Genomic DNA, 16,938 nt, shown 5'->3' with positions numbered 1-16,938 from the left:
TGCTCCCCGGCCACTAGAGGAGGGTCCCACATGGCGTGCAGACCTCTCCTGCTGCCCGCTGCTCCCCTCAGCAGTGTACTTCGGTCCTTCTGCCTGCCTGCTCTGCTCCCCGCTCTGGCTCTGGTGAATTCTCTCACCCTCCCGTGCTTCTGACTGTACCCAGTACATGTATAAACAAACAAATAAAAACAAGAAAGAAATAAATAAATAAAATACATGCCTCTTTAAAAAAAAATAAAAATAAAAAAAAAAAGAGATGTAAACTTGGGGAAAAAACTTATTTAACTGCCCAGCTGCCATTAAGAACAGGTGCCAGCTATTTATTTTACTAAGCACCTATTGTGTGCCATTCATATGCTGCTCAGTTCATAAACTTTCTTTTTATTTCTCATGATAACACAGCCAAAAAAAAAAAAAAAAAAAAGAATGTTATTAGCCAGGGAAGGTTCTACCAGGGTGTTGTGACTGCCCCTCAGGGGGAAAATCATCATTGGATTCCTGTCCTTGGGACTGCAGACCCCTTCTTTCCACCCTCCCAGGCTACCCCTTCCCCTTCCTGCCTCCCCCTGCTCTGGGCTTGGCTGGTGATCAGCACCCACCTCTCTCCCAACCTTCACCCACTCTTGGATGTGGAGAGAGGTTAATGCCCCTGGGTCCTTCAGCGCCTGACCTCCAACCTACAAAAGGCAACCCCACATGTGAATGCCGTCAGTTCACCCCTTGTTGACAAGCTCTCTCCTTGTCATTCTCAAAATGGCCGATTTGATCAGCTCTTAACATGGGAGAGTTCCTAGGGGGGGACTTGGTAATGTGACCCATGTAGCCGTGTGTGACAGCGGTAACTGGGGAGCCCTGAGGCAGCCCCGTGGTTTAGTTGGGTGGGGAGGAACCTCACAGGCTACGGAAGATGCTGGGATCCAGATCCCCATGAGACTTCCTCACCCTTCAACCCTCCATTGCGCACCTTGCCCCATCCCTTCCAGCGTCACTGCAGAGTGGAAATATTAAAGGAAAAAACCAAGATCTCTGGCAAGCATGTGGATGGGATGATCCAAACTCAGACCTGCGACATTAACTGCCTAATCTTAACGAAAACACAGAAAGGAATGACTAATGAGGTATATTTGAAGAACAACTTGCAACGAGGAGATGACTTATTTAGCGCGGCTGTTAGCACTGCGAAGGTGTGAGTAAGATTTCTTTAGGCTCAATTACGCAGGAGCCCTCCCTGCCCTTTGCAGGATAATACCAGCCACGATTTTCTAACAAATACTGACATTGACTTTGTACATAGACAGAATCACGGGGTATTAACTATGACCTCATCCGGCTCTCGCTGGAGACCAGACTTGTCCAGAGTCATGCACAGCAAGAGTAGTCAGGCTGAGAACTCGGGCCCCTGCGCCCCGGTGCCTTTTGTGACTTGAAGACATCAAAATGAACCTGCCTTCCCTACAATAGAACAGAGGTCATCTTTTCACAAATTGCAGAAAAAGACTCCAATGAACGGCATTTTTCTCGTTTCTTTAAACTTCCCTTCATAAGCTTCACAACTATTTGTGCTCAGCCGACGAGATTCATTTTTAATATTACATCAGGTAACTGGGCTTGGATTATTTTTTTCCTGCTGAAATAGCTTCTCAAAACCTACATGAGTCATTCTGTTTTGTGAAGCCGACCTGCCTACGAACGCATTGTCACATTTCCTAGTGGAAATATCACTCCTTATTCTGCTGGGAGAATTAAAGTACCAGCATTTCATGGTATTCTCAGAGAACACCTTGACTTCCAGGAACTCCGCTACCAGGGCTAATTGGAAAATGATGGTTCTAATGGAAGGATTGTGATAAAAGTTCTTCCTTGGGAGTGTCAGCCAGGCAAGGAGGGAACTCAGCCAGAGGCACACTGGGCAGGGATGGAAGGGCAGACATCTCTGGGCCTGCAGGGGCTCCCTGATTTGTTTTTCCCTGGGGATCAGTGGGAGAGCCCAGAGCTTTGTGAAGGCAGGTGTCCTTGCTCTTTGCAGCCTAGGGTCCTGCACACAGTAGGTGCCTCCTAAGTGCTTGCTTGCTGAATGGACATCAGTCTGATGCCAGGCAGTGGTTGAGCTGGAGCCGTGTGCCTCAAACAGAAACAGGGAACTGGGTGGGAAGGTGGTGGCTGGGGGCTGGAATCAGGAGATGTTGAGAAATTTAATGTCTGTGTGTGTGTCTTTGTGTATCTTGACAGAGAGCCAGTGATGGGGTGGGGGTGCATCCTGGAGAACCAGGAAGGCAAAGAGTCCAGTGGGAGGACAGGCTGGAAGCAGAGGCAGCCAGCAGAGGCAGGAGTCCATGTGAATGAAGGAATCCGAGTTCTGGATTTGGGGACCAGAAAACCATGTGACATGGGCTCATTTGGAGTCTGTACTGCTTGTTGATTTCTCAGAATCCTTCCTCTGGGCTCACATGACCATTCTAGTTGACTCGCTCCAGGCATGTGTATGAAAGCCTTGGGGAGGGAGTCTGAGTCTTTGGAGCCAGATCACCTGGGGCCTAATCCCAGCGCTGCCATCTACTAGTTGTGTGTGACTGTGGGAAAGTGACTTGAACTTTGTGCCTAATCTGTAAAATGGAGACGATAGTGCCCTGTACCTCATGGGTATCTTGTGAGGACTAGATGAGCTGATACCTGAAAAGCACTTAGGACAGAGCCGGGGTCAGTGTGGTAGAAATGTTAGCCCTGAATGTGTCTCTTGAGTCCTATAGGCCTCCTCACCCACATCCAGGGCACTGATCTTCACCATGGTAATCATGGTCTTTCTTTCATCTAATCAGGCCTTGAACAACAAGAGTCACCTCTGGGTTGAGGAGGAAGTCTGGAGGATGGAGATATACCTTTCCCTGGGAGTGCTAGCCCTCGGCACACTGTCCCTGCTGGCTGTCACCTCACTGCCGTCCATTGCAAACTCTCTCAACTGGAAGGAATTCAGCTTCGTGCAGGTGAGCAGGTCTGCTTCTGCTGGTAAGCCCCAGCTTGGCCTGGCCCCCTTCCTGTGCAAGCACCCTGCTGTGAATTGCCTCAGCTTTCTGAATCTTTATAATAGGACAGCTTATCAGCCAGGGCCTTCCTGAGGCATGCCAGTCTCCTGATAAGGGGGCTGGCTGCCTGGGATAAGCACTTACTCCTGACATCCGGAGAAGCCAGCTATAGGCATGTGAAAAAATTAGACAACAGAACACTGAACCCCACACTAAACATTCTCAGTTTCTACAATTCTTGAACTCCCCAAACAAAACCCCTGATGTGCAGCTGTTGGACATCTCTCTCTGGACAGCGCGGAGTCCGTGAACCTAGCCAACCACCCAGCCCCGTCCCCGTGATCTGGCCCTGCTGCTCCCTATCACCCCTCAAGTCATGCAGTGCAAATGGGAGGTAAGATTGGGATTACCAGTTTATGGGGAATAAAACACAGCATTTCCCAAAGGATGCTGTCCCCTATAAAAAAAAAAATCCAGAGAAAGGAGATCTGTAGTTCAGATGAATCTGAGAAAAGATATGCTTCCTCCAAGAAAACACATCAAGATTCTAACAACATCTACAGCAAGCAAATCTTGTTAACCAGACTTATTTGAGCATTAGCACCTTCCATTCCCCACTCTCCCCCCCCCTTTCTCAACAGCTTCCTACGCCCCACAAACACTCTTTGGGAAAGGTTATTAGATAAAAGGTTATTGTGCATTTATTCATGCAGTAAATGTTTATTGAGCACCGAGTGCAGGCCAGGCACTGTGCTAGGCTCGGGATATGATAGGGAATGAGGCAGGCAGAGCCACACTTCAGTGTCAGGACAACTGAGAAAGGTCCATTTTTTATATTTCTTTGGCGTCTCCCACTGTTTTCCAGAGTATGTGGTCAGCCCCCCACGTTGGTGGATTAACTCATCCCCTCCCCGGGGTGGGTGTTGACTCATACTGGATTCTGCCATCTATATTGTGCAGGGCAGGGAACAGCTCCAGTCTCCACCCCCATTGTCAACAAAAATCTGCCGCCTCTCTTCTCTGTGCAGCGAGGACCCGGTACAGGCTTCCGAGGGGGACACTGGCAGCACAGGGCTCTTATGTAATCCAAATTAATTGTCCCCGATTGGGGACGCCTACATGTCCCAGAACAAAACAGAGTTGCGGTGTGTTAAAATGTGTCTCACAGTCTCTGCTCATTTCCGAAGGTCTCCGGAGGAGAGCTTAGCGCCGAGACACGCTGGTGTGAAAGGGGGAGAACAAGAATTTTATTTATCTACCACTAATCCTCATGTGTCACACACCCAAATCTAGGATTTTCCTGTTCCTGCCTGGAGTGTCCTAGGGTGGATGGTTTCTCCATAATTAAAACAGGCTGCAGGTTACTCCTGTCACCACAAAGTTGCTTCCTTAAGCAGCTGTAGATTACGAGCCCCGGCTCTGGCCGCCTGAGAAAGCCAGAGGATTTGATTTTGTTAGCAAAAGCTGACTGGGACCTCGGCAGCCTACATATTCAAGACTGAAATACAAATATGAAAGTCCTTCCGCCACTGCAGGCGCAGGGAGGGGGGGAGGCAAGAAGAGATGGCTGCCTGCAAAGGAGGGCTTTACTTGTGGAAATCAAGCGCTCTGTTCACAAAAGCAAAGGCTCTATCCCCAGGTGCTGACTCAGAGGCGAGCCCTCAGCTCCCGCGCGGTGCCCCTGCTCTGCCATCCTGGGCGGATCTGTTTCCACTCTACAGTCTCACTTTGCACCCTTGTGAAATGGAGCAAATGCCCTAGCAGGATGTGGGGAGGCACTGGGAGAGATTTATGTGGGAAAGAAATACAGGGAGAGTTTGGTATTATTTTAGGGTACACAGCCACAGTTCCTTTTCCGCACTGTGCTGCCAACTACCATGACTGAGTTGAGCAGCAGTCAGGGAGAGGCCAGGAGACCCCAGTCCTGGATGCCAGCGTGGGACGGGCACTCATTGACCCGGCATCAGATCAGCTTAGCGGGTGACAGCCAGCTGTTTTAAAAATGAAATGGGGCCACCCCGGTGGCGCAGCGGGTTGAGCGCAGCGCTGTGAAGCTGTCTGCAGCCTTTGGGTGCCGGTTCAATTCCCAGCCAGTCAGGGAGATTCTCACATGGCGCAGCAGACCTCTCCTGTCTCGCCCGCAGCGCCCCTCAGCAGTGTATTTCGGTCCTTCTGCCTGTTCTGCTCCCCACTCTGTCGCTGGTGAATCCTCTCACCCTCCTGTGCCTCTGGCCTGTACCCCAACTCATGTATAAAAATAAATAAATCTTTAAAAATAAATTAATTAAAATGAAATAGTACTAGAATGGCAAGGAAAATGTGAGTGCTTTGCGTGTTGTAAGGATAGCCATTTTTTGATTCAGTCATTCTATCTACAGATGCAGCATACCTGGTTGTAGACTAGACAGTGGTATAAACTGTGAGTTGCCTTGAAAGAAGTCTAAAGTCATGGAGCTATCTTGGTGAAACACATATACCCAGCCTTTCCCCACATACCCTAAAATCTGTAGACTTTCAAGCCCGGTGGTGGCTTGGGGATGGCTCTGGAAGTCTTTTGCGTGGGGCAGGCGTGACTCTTAGGTGTGTCCTATAGCAAGTGGCAACCTCTCGGGTGGGGGACACTTGCTGTGGAGCCAGAAGACTGAGTTTCAGTCCTGATGCTAGCACTTGCTGGTCCTGCTGAGCATGTGCCCTCACTTCTGACTCTATCTACCTCCTGCGGTCACAGGGAGGTTCTGGGTTCAGCACATGTTTATGCACAATGCATGTACCCAACAGTAGCTGCCCACAGTCCTTCTCCTGAAGTGAGGCACTAGCTGGGCCCATTTCCTTGTCTTGCCACGTGAGACCTCAGTGGGTCTTCAGGACTCAGCTGGCTGTGGAGACTGTGGTCCCAGAGAGCCTGTTCTGATGCCTGCGTCTGTACCTAAAAGCTATCAAAACTTTGTGTTAAGTCCACTGAGGTGACGTGTGCTTCCATGTAGCCTTTGGTTCTCAAAGCTATTTTCAAAGTTTTTAATTTGGCCTTTTGGTTGGGTGTTTTCATTGGTTTGGTTTTGGCTGTGCTAGCTAGCTACTCCTGATTGGGCCAGTTAAACATTATTAGATTGCAAAATACCTGATTCGGTACAGCTCGCCTGACACAAGTAAGAGTTCAGCTGTTGGAAGTTCTTTTCTACTCCAAAGTTAGGTGAACATCCAGCCACCTACCTGAAATAATGGCAGAAACCAGCTATGACTCCAGCTTCCTTAGCAATTGTCTGTTGCTCTATTGTTCCATGATGGAAATAGCAGGAGCCCTGGTGACCCATACAATGGAATATTATTTGGAAAGAAAAAAGGAAAGAATTTCTGAGACATGATACAACAAGAGTAACCTTGAGCACATGTTCCTTTTTTGCTAATAAGCTTATATATAATAAAAATAGTCATAGCCTGGGGGGAGGTGGAAGATAGGGATGTATAAATGGGAGTAGCATCTCCATAGCCTCCTCGTGCAAGTCCTGCATGCCCAGAACAATCCATCTCTCTCCTTGGTAGGGAGTGGGGACGGTGGCCCATGGGGGTCAAACCCAAGAACTCCAATGCATCACACTGAGGAAGATGCGAAGGCTCTCCTGGGCCACCAGGACTAGGTTCCCGCAGCATATGGGAAAGCCCCACGATGAAGAGTATGGGCCCAAGTCCCTCGGTGGGTCCATGTCAAAGGATAGATCCAGGTCCACCCAATCAAATCTCCTTGGCATAGACGCCCATGAGGACTGCTCAACCTGAAGCTAAAAAAGGCTTGAGTGATGAGAGTCTCCTGTATTACTGGCTGCACAGCACCATCACCACTGGACTTCTAAGAGCTGCTAATCCCTAAGCCCAACCCTGAACAAATGTCTCCCATTTCTGGGGCATTGATATTTTTTCCATGCTCCCCCAAGTGCTTTTAAGGTATAGCCAAATTTGAAAACCATAGTCTCAGACTGAAAAAATCCCAGGGTTTAAAGGAACTTTAACCATTCCCTAGCCATTTCAGCAAACCCCGGTGAATCCAGAAGAGTAGGGGCTGGGCAGCTGGTTGGGAAGCATCAGGATAGTTGTCAGGCTTGTTCAGAATTTATTGCTGATCATGCTGGGAACTTTTTCCACCCCTCAATTTTTTTTTTATTGTGTCAAAATATACATAATAAAATTCACCATTTTACCATTAATAAGTGCGCAATATGGTTCAGTGGCATAAAATACATTTATAAATTTGTGCAGCCATCGCAATGATTCATCTCTAGAGTTCTTTCATCTTGCAAAAGTAAATCTGTGTACCCATTCAACAATAACTCCTAATTTTACCCCTCCCCTAGCCCCTGGTAACCACCATTCTACTTTCTGTCTGTATGATTTTGACTATCTTAAATAGACATTTCATAGAAGTGGAAGCATATAGTATTTATGTTTTTGTGACTGGTTTATTTCACTTAGTATAATGTCCTCAAGGTTCATCCGTGTTGTGTCAGAACTTCTTTCTTTTTTATGGCTGAATAATATTCCATTGTGTGTATATACTACCTTTTCCTTATCCATTCATACACCAAATATTACTTGGGTTGCTTCCACATTTTAGCTATTATGAATAATGCAGTGAACATTGCGTATACATATCTCTTCAAGACACTGCTTTCAGTTCTTTTGGGTAAATACCCAGGAGTGGAATTGTTGGGGTCACATGGTAATTGTATTTTTACTTCATTAAAGAACTGTGATACTGTTCTCCATAGTAGCCACACCATTTTACATTCCTTCTAACAGTGCACAAGGGATCCGATTTCTCCTTACACTTGTTATTTTCTGAGTTTTTGATAGTAGCCATCCTAGTGGCGTGAAGTGGTATCTCATTGTGATTTTGATTTGCATTTCCCTGATGATTCGTGATGTCAAGCATCTCTGTGTGCTTCTGGGTCATTCTTGTATTCATTGGAGAAATTTCAATTCAAACCCTTTCCCTATTTTTGAATTGGGTTGTTGTTGTTAGGGATTCCTTATAGATTCTGGAAATTAATCCCTTATCAGATATGGTTTATAAATATTTTCTCAGTACTGAGGATCTTTTTAATCCCAGTCTTCAAAATCAATATCAAGATCTGAACATGGAAAAGATTGGGTGGCTCAGAAGAATCTATGAGATTTGGAATTCTTGATAGACAAGTATGGAAGTGACAGGGGTTTAGTTGCATGTGACTCACAGTCAAGGAGGCCCCAAAATATAGTAGCACAGAGCTAACCGTGGCTCTTCCTGATGGGGTACATTGAGCTAGGAAGTTATTAAGGATGGAAGAAAAACATCCTTGAAGTGATCACAAAGCCGAGAATGGCTAGGAAGAATAGAGACTGAGGATCTTTTGTTAACTAGTATTTTATTTGGGGTCAAAAATGTTGTACTGGTGAACCAATCTCTTTCTCTCTCTCTCTCTCTCTCACACACACACACACACACACTTAGAGTATATAGCCATTAGAAAATGTTTATTAGCATTATTTTTTAAAAAGATTTATTTATTTATTTATACAAGCACTGGGTACAGTCAGAAACGCGGGAGGGTGAGAGAATTCACCAGAGCCAGAGCGGGGAGCAGAACAGGCAGAGAGACTGAAGACACTGCTGAGGGGAGCAGTGGGTGGCAGGAGAGGTCTGTGTGTTATGTGGGACCCTCGCCCGGCAGCCGGGATTCGAACCAGCACTGCAGAGGCTGCAGGCAGCTTCGCAGCCCATCACTCAACCGCTGCGCCACCAGGCGAGGCCCTATTAGCATTATTTTTAGTAAAAGAATTATAAGCAATTCTTCCCAGCCATGTTCTTCCTCTTACCGTTGCCGTGCTGGTGTTTGCACTGGTATAAACAGAGCTACTGGCAAAGCACCCCCATCGCCACCACCCCGCCCCAACTAGGCAGGAGAAGAAGACATGGTGGCAGAATCAGACCCACTTAAAACTGTGTCTGTGGGAATGCAAACAAGACAGCATCTCTCAGCCAAGCCCCTGGATCAACGCTGACAAGCCAGGCTAGAAGGAAATCCAGAAGGCACAATTGCAGCTTCTCTGTGGAAAGCTCAAAACCAATCTATGAAGAGCATCCTGAGGCCCTATTGTGCCTCTTCAGAGAAAATGCATGTGTGTTCATTGCTTGATGGGTCACTGCCATTTTCATCCCTTATGTAATAACACAGGCCCCCTGCTCCAATCTCTCAGTCGCTCCTCGGTGCTTACGATATGCAATCAGAACTGCCCCATCCTCTTCTCCCACATACCTCAAAAGCCCTAGCCTTGGTTGCCCTCTGCTCCCCATCTTGCCTGCCTCCTCTGGGGGTCTGGAATGTGTAGCATCTATGCAGCACTTCCCCAATCTCTGACTTTAGCTTTTGGAAACACTTCTCACTGAGGCTGACTAAGTCCTTGCCCAGGGCCACAATGTCACTACAGCCAGCACCAGCGGCAGATCTGGAATGCCTCATTTGTAGTCCACAAGAAATCTCACATGCAAAGGATTCCCAGAGGCTGGCATTTCTAGGGCAGCTGTTCCCAGCTATTTTCATATCACAATTCCCATAAAAAGTCATGTTTCTGTGTAACATGGAGGAACTGCTCTTGGCCAGATGCAACTCATAACAGTCCACAAGTGGTTAGGGTGTGTGTGTAGCGGGGTGCTCCATTGTAAGATGGTCCAGGCTGTTTCCATGTGGAATGTGATGCTCTCGATCTGCCCAGGGTCTTTAAATTCCTTCTGGGCAGGAGAGTCATCCTGGCAGGATTTCCGCCTGGGCTGGGCAGGAGGGGATGCCCAGCCACAGAGAGTATCTGGGTTTTATGTTCAGGGTCCGCTCACTCAGTCTGCAGCCCCCTGCAAGCCATCTTCACTATTGGTGTGAAGTCCATGTGCCGCGTCTATCATTTACTTTGTGTTGAACTTTAAATCAACTTAAAATTGATTTACTTTTTTATCTGGCCTTATCTCAGGCCAAATTTTATCTGTGACATTATGATTTGGGTCTGCTGGCACATACTTGCTACTCTAATATACATTAAAATATACACCACATAAGTCAATGTTTTTAAACTTGATATTATCTAAAGTCTTCTGGCAGCCACAGGAGGTGTGACTAACAGTTTGGGGAAAACATTGCAATTTTGATGAATCCTTGTGAATCAACCAGTCCTCATATACCTTCAGGGTAGGCACATTATTCCCATTTTTCTGAGGATTACTACTAGGGAAAATTAAGATCATGCAGAGTCTGGAGGGGTCTCAGTGTTGGGAGTATAACTACCATGGCCTCCATTACTTTGACAAAACCTCAGATGTGTGGCAGGTACTCAGAGGACTGAGTACCTGTGATTTTATGTTGATGAAGCGCTCATTGTACCGCTGGGGGTTACAACTGGCTATAGGCTTGCTGTGACTGACCACCAAAGAAGGCATATGGAGGTTTCTACAGAAATTATGATTCCCTGAAACATTTTGAGATGAGGAAGCTGGTATTTTTCAGAGTGCAAAGTGATTTTGGAACATAAAAACAAATTCGATGATTTGAGTTTGAAGTTTGTCACTGGCCTACATTCCTGAACTATGAAATACAATAATTGGAGTAAGGAATTATTTTTCTTAATAAGCAATTCATAAATCTTTCTAAATAAGCAATTCATAAAGATCATGCAGGTTATAGGAGAGAGCAGGGATTTGAACCCAGAGCAATGACTCCTGGAGCACCCTCCTCCCGGCCCCCGTGTCAGGCAAGCAGACGGCTGTTGGTGGAATTGCTGTTGTATGTCACCACGCTGGCCCTCACTGTAGTCTTCCTTTCTTCCACAGTCCACCCTGGGCTTTGTGGCCCTGGTGCTGAGCACCCTGCACACGCTTACCTATGGCTGGACCCGCGCCTTTGAGGAGAGCCGCTACAAGTTCTACCTGCCCCCCACCTTCACGCTCACGCTGCTGGTGCCCTGCGTGGTCATCCTGGCGAAAGGCCTGTTCCTCCTGCCCTGCCTCCGCCGCAGGCTCACCAAGATCCGCAGGGGCTGGGAGAAGGACGGCGCCGTCAAGTTCACGCTGCCGACGAACCATTCCCTGCCCCAGAAGACCAGCCACGTGTGAGGTGCCTGTGCCCGCCTCTGCAAGCCAGACCCGGCCGGTGGAGCCGCTGGGGCTCCTTTGCCTGAAGGTGCCTGCGGCGTGATTGTGTGCAGGCTGGTATTTGGAGGCCTGAGTTCCTGGGACACAAAGGTATTTGGTAATGTTCAGAATGACACACGCGTGTGTGATACTTATGTTCATATCTATTTCTTATATATGCCAGAATTCACAATTATACTTACTTAGCTAAAAAGTTGAGCCCCTGAGATTTCAACGTGTAGATTTGAAAGCCAGTGTTGGGTGCTAGGAGCTCTCACTGTGTATCAGCTCTCACTGTGAGGACATTTGCCAAGAGACACACGTTTTTTGCACAGAGAGGCAGTGAGAGGCTTGTATCTTGGCGGACTTGATCCTTTTGTGTTCCCTGCACCTCTTTTGCCACTTCGCAAGCTTTAGCATGATGGACAGACAGCAGTTTTGCCTGGAGCCCTATTCAGTAGCTCAGGGCTAAAGAGTTGCCTGTGGGTATGGGGTGTGGCCCCCTCCTCATTCACCTATGGCAGAAGCAGGAGGTGGGGTGAGGGCCTGCTGGGGGTGAGCCCAGCATCTGCTTTGGGAGCCCACTGAAGGTCTATTGTTTGCAGATGCAGGGGGTGGAGGTGCATACGGGGTTGGCACTGAACTGTACCCCTTACTCTTCTCTAATCTGGGGAGATTTTTTTTCCTGAAAGTTAGAAGTCACCCCAGCAGCTACAAATTGATCTTCCTGCAGGAGTGTGAAATTACCTCCTTGTTGGAACCTCTAATGAACCCCTCTGGAGAACAAGTGTAATTTCCTCCCCTCCTTGGTGTGGGTGACGACCGTTCTCTTAGCCGCTGTGCCTTTGCCTTCTCACCTTTTTAGATGATTAGTTTGAATGTCTTCCAGGAAAGCCTCGAACAGACCCTGTAACAGCCTGTCCAGCGGGGGCGGGGGAGAGAGTGCACTCAGCCTCACAGCCGAGCTGTGTGGAGACCCTGCGGAGGAAGTGAAGGACCAATAATCATCATGAAATTGGTCCCATGGGGGAACACCGGGGGCCTGTCCCGATGTCCTCCACTGTCACTGGGCAGAGAACCTGCATGGCAAGTTATGGGAAACCACACTGGCTCCACGTTCCTCCTAATGGAGGGTTCCATTTCAAAATAGCTGGGGGGCAGGAGGCTGTCTTCTGCCCAGGCTACAAACATGAAACACTGCTGCCCCAAAGTGCAAGAGGCTGGACCACAGCCAGGGCTGCAAGACGCATGTCCTCCCGTGACAAATGCCACTCCTCACTGACTCACAATGAAACTGTTTTTACTTCCCTTGTAGAGAAACAGCTGTTCTGGGCTGAGCCCCCAACCCTGGCAGAACCAGGGCGGGTCTGTCATTCCACAAAAAAAGCACAAAGGGGCGAGGGCTTGTTGGAAGACCTCAGTGAAACGCGCATGGAACTGTACCCTGAACGGGGGTGATGATGACATTTCTATGTCTTAGGGCTCCCCAGCCAGAGGGCATCTTATCATGGAACAAAGATAATCGAACAGGCAGAAGCTGGTCAGATAGTGCTAGAAGAAGAGGCTCCCTCCTCTCCCAGCAAAGCTTCATGAGCTCATGTCTGTGAAGCACATTAGGGTCCGTTAGTGAAAAGGGGAAAAAGCTGAGTGCAAGAATATCTCATTAGGCCAGTGACTGATGGAGGGAAGGCAGTGCGGGCGAAGCTGCCTGCTTCCTGCACATGTTTTCCATCTGCCGTTCCAACGTTCAGCAGCAGAAGCGTGTCTCCTAAATTGGCCCTGATGGAGCAGCAGCCGTGGCCCTGAGAGAGGCTTGCTGAAGAGGAGGCAGGAGAAGCAGAGGTTTTAGCATTAGCTTGGCGAAATGAGGGCCCATCAGTTTTCTGCTGAACGTGACACCTGGGACCTGCCAAGGGTGCCACCAACCCCAGTCAGTACTGGCTGACCCCTTCTCTGGCCCTTCCTGGGTTAGGCGTGATTTCCTTATACCAAAGATCTGACCCAGAGCAAAGTCCAGCATGCTCGCTCCCCTGCCCGGCCAGTCTCCTGCTGCAGGTGCTCCTCAGTGGGAAAGGGTTGGGAGGAGTGGCGGGCACTGGAGGGAACAGGTGCAGCAGAGGCCCATCCTCCCACCGGCTGGACAGTCAGCTCACGAGAGGCGGGTGGGCTGTGTGCTTGGCCTTGGTCTGGTGTCTGCTGCTGCTCTCCCCTACCTCACCAGGCAGCTGACCACAACATCCCCAAGAGAGCAAGTCAGTCCTTAAAGCCTGGTAAATTCTGTGTGCCTCTGGGTACAAAAGTGCCTGAACAAACGTGCTCTGGAAATCCTAAATGCCATGGTTGGAGGTGGATGTTTAAAATCTACGCCATTGAAAAAGGCCGTGTATTTTTGTTTTTACCTTGTAGAGCTTGTCTAAGCAGCAGCAAAAATAAATAAACCTTCTCTGGATTTCAGGCTTTTATTTCTGCCATGTCATTCACCTACCCATTCATTCAGTTCTGGCTCCAAGGAGCTTGTGCAGCGCCAGGCAGCATCCAAGGTGAGCGTGGATTATCTGGGTGAGAATCCCCCCAAGGAAGGACAGACCTGCAATGACAAGACTGTAAGGACACAGGTGATCCAAGTAACAAGGAGGTGGGATGTGAGAGCATCTCCAAAGGCCTAAAGAGGAGCAGGGAAGGCCTCCCGGAGGGAGCAGTGTCTGCTCTGTGCAGCCTTGAATATAGGTTAGGGTAGCAGTGCTTCTCAAAGTATAATGTGGGCCTGACTCACAGGCCCACAGGTTCTGAGGCTGAGGCTGCGCTTTGCTAATAAGCTCCCAGGTGACCAATGGTGTACATCCGCAGAGGCCCTGAGTAACAAGGGCTCAGATGGCTTCCTTTGTCTCTGTTGTACTATAATCCACAGCTACAAACCATGCACACCCATCTCCAGGTGCCATTCATCTTCTCCAGGACCCTGGTGCCCCCTGGTGCCCTGGTGCAGAGATACCTCTGCATACTGTCCATGCTGCTGCTACCCCTTTTTCTCAAAGGCAGGCATGCACCCTGCAAGATGCCCCCTGCCTCCCCCTATGTGGGCCCTGAAGCCATCAGGAAAACAGGAACTCTTCAGAGACCACCCACCTAACATGCGGTGAAGTTTTTCCACTGAAACCAGAAATATGTTACTGTATAGGGAGGGGAAAAAAACCATGTGCAGAAAGCAATCCAGTAGTTAAAAACCATTTCTTGGGAACAATAACCACAAGACAACCTTGCCATTTTGAGTCCATGATAAGGGTTTTCCAAAGAAAGAACCCTGGTCAGAAAACAACTTCACTACAAATAATTTTCAGCAGGAAAGTCTTGTGCTTGGAGATTTGTTTTTCTACTGTGCCCTCCCACACACAATGCTGGAAGAGTAAATTTCAAAAAGAAGTGATAAAATAGATGAAAATATCCATTATTCAGGTAGCTCACATAAGAACTAAGGAGCAATCAAAATAACTCATATTAGTTAAAGAATGATTATTCTTTTATTTGACAAGCTGAATCTTTTCCAAAAGCTATGACACAGGCCCTTGGAAGTGTTGCCCTCCCGAACTGGTCACTTCTCTGATTGCTTTACAAAGGGAGAGTTGGCACCATCAGAGCAGAAACTCAATCCTACCAGAATAGTACCAACCTCTAACAAATATTTGAAAGTCCCTTCTTACTAGTCTAAAATGAAATTCAGAAATAATGTAATCTATCTATGCATAGTGTATCTAATCAATTTAAGGTCTTAATTAAAATAGAAAGTAGAAATAAAGATTAATATACACCAAAAATAGATAATACTAATAATGAACAGTAATTACTATAATTATTCTTAAGTGTGAAAGTAATTCATTATACTTAATTATACAATTAGTAATTAATTATATAAGTAATGATCTTACAATAAATAAATTGGTTTTAAGAGAAATACAATAATATTCAATTAAACAGTGCAGACCCTCTATAAATGACATTACAAAATAAGAGCTAAAGAATTGTGTACATGTGAGTGTAAGTGTGTACGTGTGCACTTGTGTGCAGTGCACTGGGTGTTGAATGCTAGGGACAAGTCATTTGGGTAAAGACCATATATGTCCGCTGTATTTGGCGATATGGAAAGATTACGGTGAGCATGTCCATGGCAAGTTGGTGGTAAAGTGAAGATTGGGAATGAGCAAAGAAGCAAGGAAATGGAGACTAAATCTGAACAATTCTCTTGAGTTCTGCCTGTGAAGTGAGGAAGGGACAGGTAGAGGGAGGAGCTGGTAACTGGAGAGAGATTGGGGGTAGAAGGATGGAGTGTTGGTTATTTTTTTCCTTATGGTTTTGACATAAACAGTTTCCAAATGTTTCTGGAAGACAAGATGAACAGGAAAGGTTGCAGGTGAGGAGGGAGGCAGGAAGAGGGATGTAAAGGACAAGAGGAGAGGAGGGGTCAGGGACAGCTGGCCTTTTAACCTTGGGAGAAAAGGGTAGGTGGCACTGGGGAGGTTGATCTTTGGTGATGTGTGGTGTGGAAGTTTTCTTCTGATGACATCCATGTCTTTTGTAAAAAAAAAAAAAAATTCAATGCCATGTGCTGAGAGCGACGAAAGGAAGAAGTCTTGACTGAGAGTTGACGAAAGAGGAAAAGGTTAAAAATAATTGTTGGAGAAAGTGAAAGGCAGCTGACCAGAAAAACATGGTAGGGCTCGCCAAAACACATGAACAAAAACTTGTTTCTAATATTGCTTGTCTATGATGAAATATACTACTGCATTTCCTGGGAAGTTTACAGTGTGGTTTTTGCTCAGTTAAATTCTGTTTCCCTCCACCAATTTCTGTAACTACTCCTCATAGTTTATCTTAGTTGAGTTCTATCTCCAATAGATAAAAATGCCTTGGCATTTTTATTTTATTTTTGCTACTCAAAAATGCTTTGGCCTCATTTTTGTTTTCTCTGTTCAGAAATGAACAGTTACAAATGGAACCTTTGATGCACTTAGCAACCAAAAAGCCTCCGCTGCCAATCTTCTCATAAAGTGAATAATCACCTCTTGTTTTTTGTGTGTGGATTTCATTTATTGGAATAGAAATCTAGCTTATTTCTGTAATTTGCCACATATGCAGTGCCCACTCTTGAAAATTTCATTTTACCCAAGAGTTAAAACTTTTTCCCATCCACAGATTTGGTTAAGGCTTTCACTTTTGGCGGAATCTTTCTGGTACAAAGCAGTTTGTCTCAGGACTGCTTGCTTTGTAAATAATTTTTTTCCCATGTCCTACAGATTAGCATCAAAATTAACCTGTTTCAGAGCAATCACTCATTTAAAGATTGAATTGCAACTCCTATAGAATTTGTGGTAATTGAGAAAATTTTCCTGTTATATAATTCTTTGTGAACTAAATTGAGGTCCAGCTCAAAAGATTTGGAATTCTATGATAAATGTTAGTAAAATGAAGGATTAAATAAATAGGTGTTTTAATTCCTTTTCAAATTAAACAGAGAGATCTTTTAAGTATTGCTGTAGTCTCAGGAGCTAAGGAAAATCACTAGGACAGAAAATAAATGGAGACACATGTGCACACACAATTAAACAAACAAAATAAAGGCCTCTTTCTTGGCAGAAGCAAATAAAAGTCTTAAAGTCCTTTCTGTAGAAAAGCAACTTCAGTTCAGATTAACCAAGTAGAAGCTCATTATCTAAGATCAAATAAGCCATCAGTGAGAATTGGCAGAAAAACAACACCAAGAACTTCAAAGAAAAGAAT

General features: G+C 46.6%; 1 protein-coding gene across 2 annotated transcripts in view; it reads left to right on the top strand.

Moving 5' to 3' along the window:
- The window catches only part of STEAP3 (STEAP3 metalloreductase), a 48,335-nt gene extending 34,694 nt beyond the window's left edge, over positions 1-13,641 (top strand). For both annotated transcript variants that reach the window (XM_054699637.1, XM_037523246.2), the window contains exons 4-5: positions 2,817-2,981; positions 10,867-13,641. In XM_054699637.1, the coding sequence (XP_054555612.1) occupies positions 2,817-2,981; positions 10,867-11,148 (447 nt within the window). In that variant the 3' untranslated portion in view covers positions 11,149-13,641. The remainder of the gene's footprint in view (positions 1-2,816; positions 2,982-10,866) is intronic.
- The last annotated feature ends 3,297 nt before the right edge of the window (positions 13,642-16,938 follow it).

Source organism: Talpa occidentalis, unplaced genomic scaffold (genome assembly GCF_014898055.3).
Source record: "Talpa occidentalis isolate TD23 unplaced genomic scaffold, MPIMG_talOcc4v2.1 talOcc4.3, whole genome shotgun sequence".
Classification (NCBI taxonomy): Eukaryota; Metazoa; Chordata; class Mammalia; order Eulipotyphla; family Talpidae; genus Talpa; species Talpa occidentalis.
Note: the sequence above shows the minus strand (reverse complement) of the source record. Positions and strands in the feature narration are given on the sequence as shown.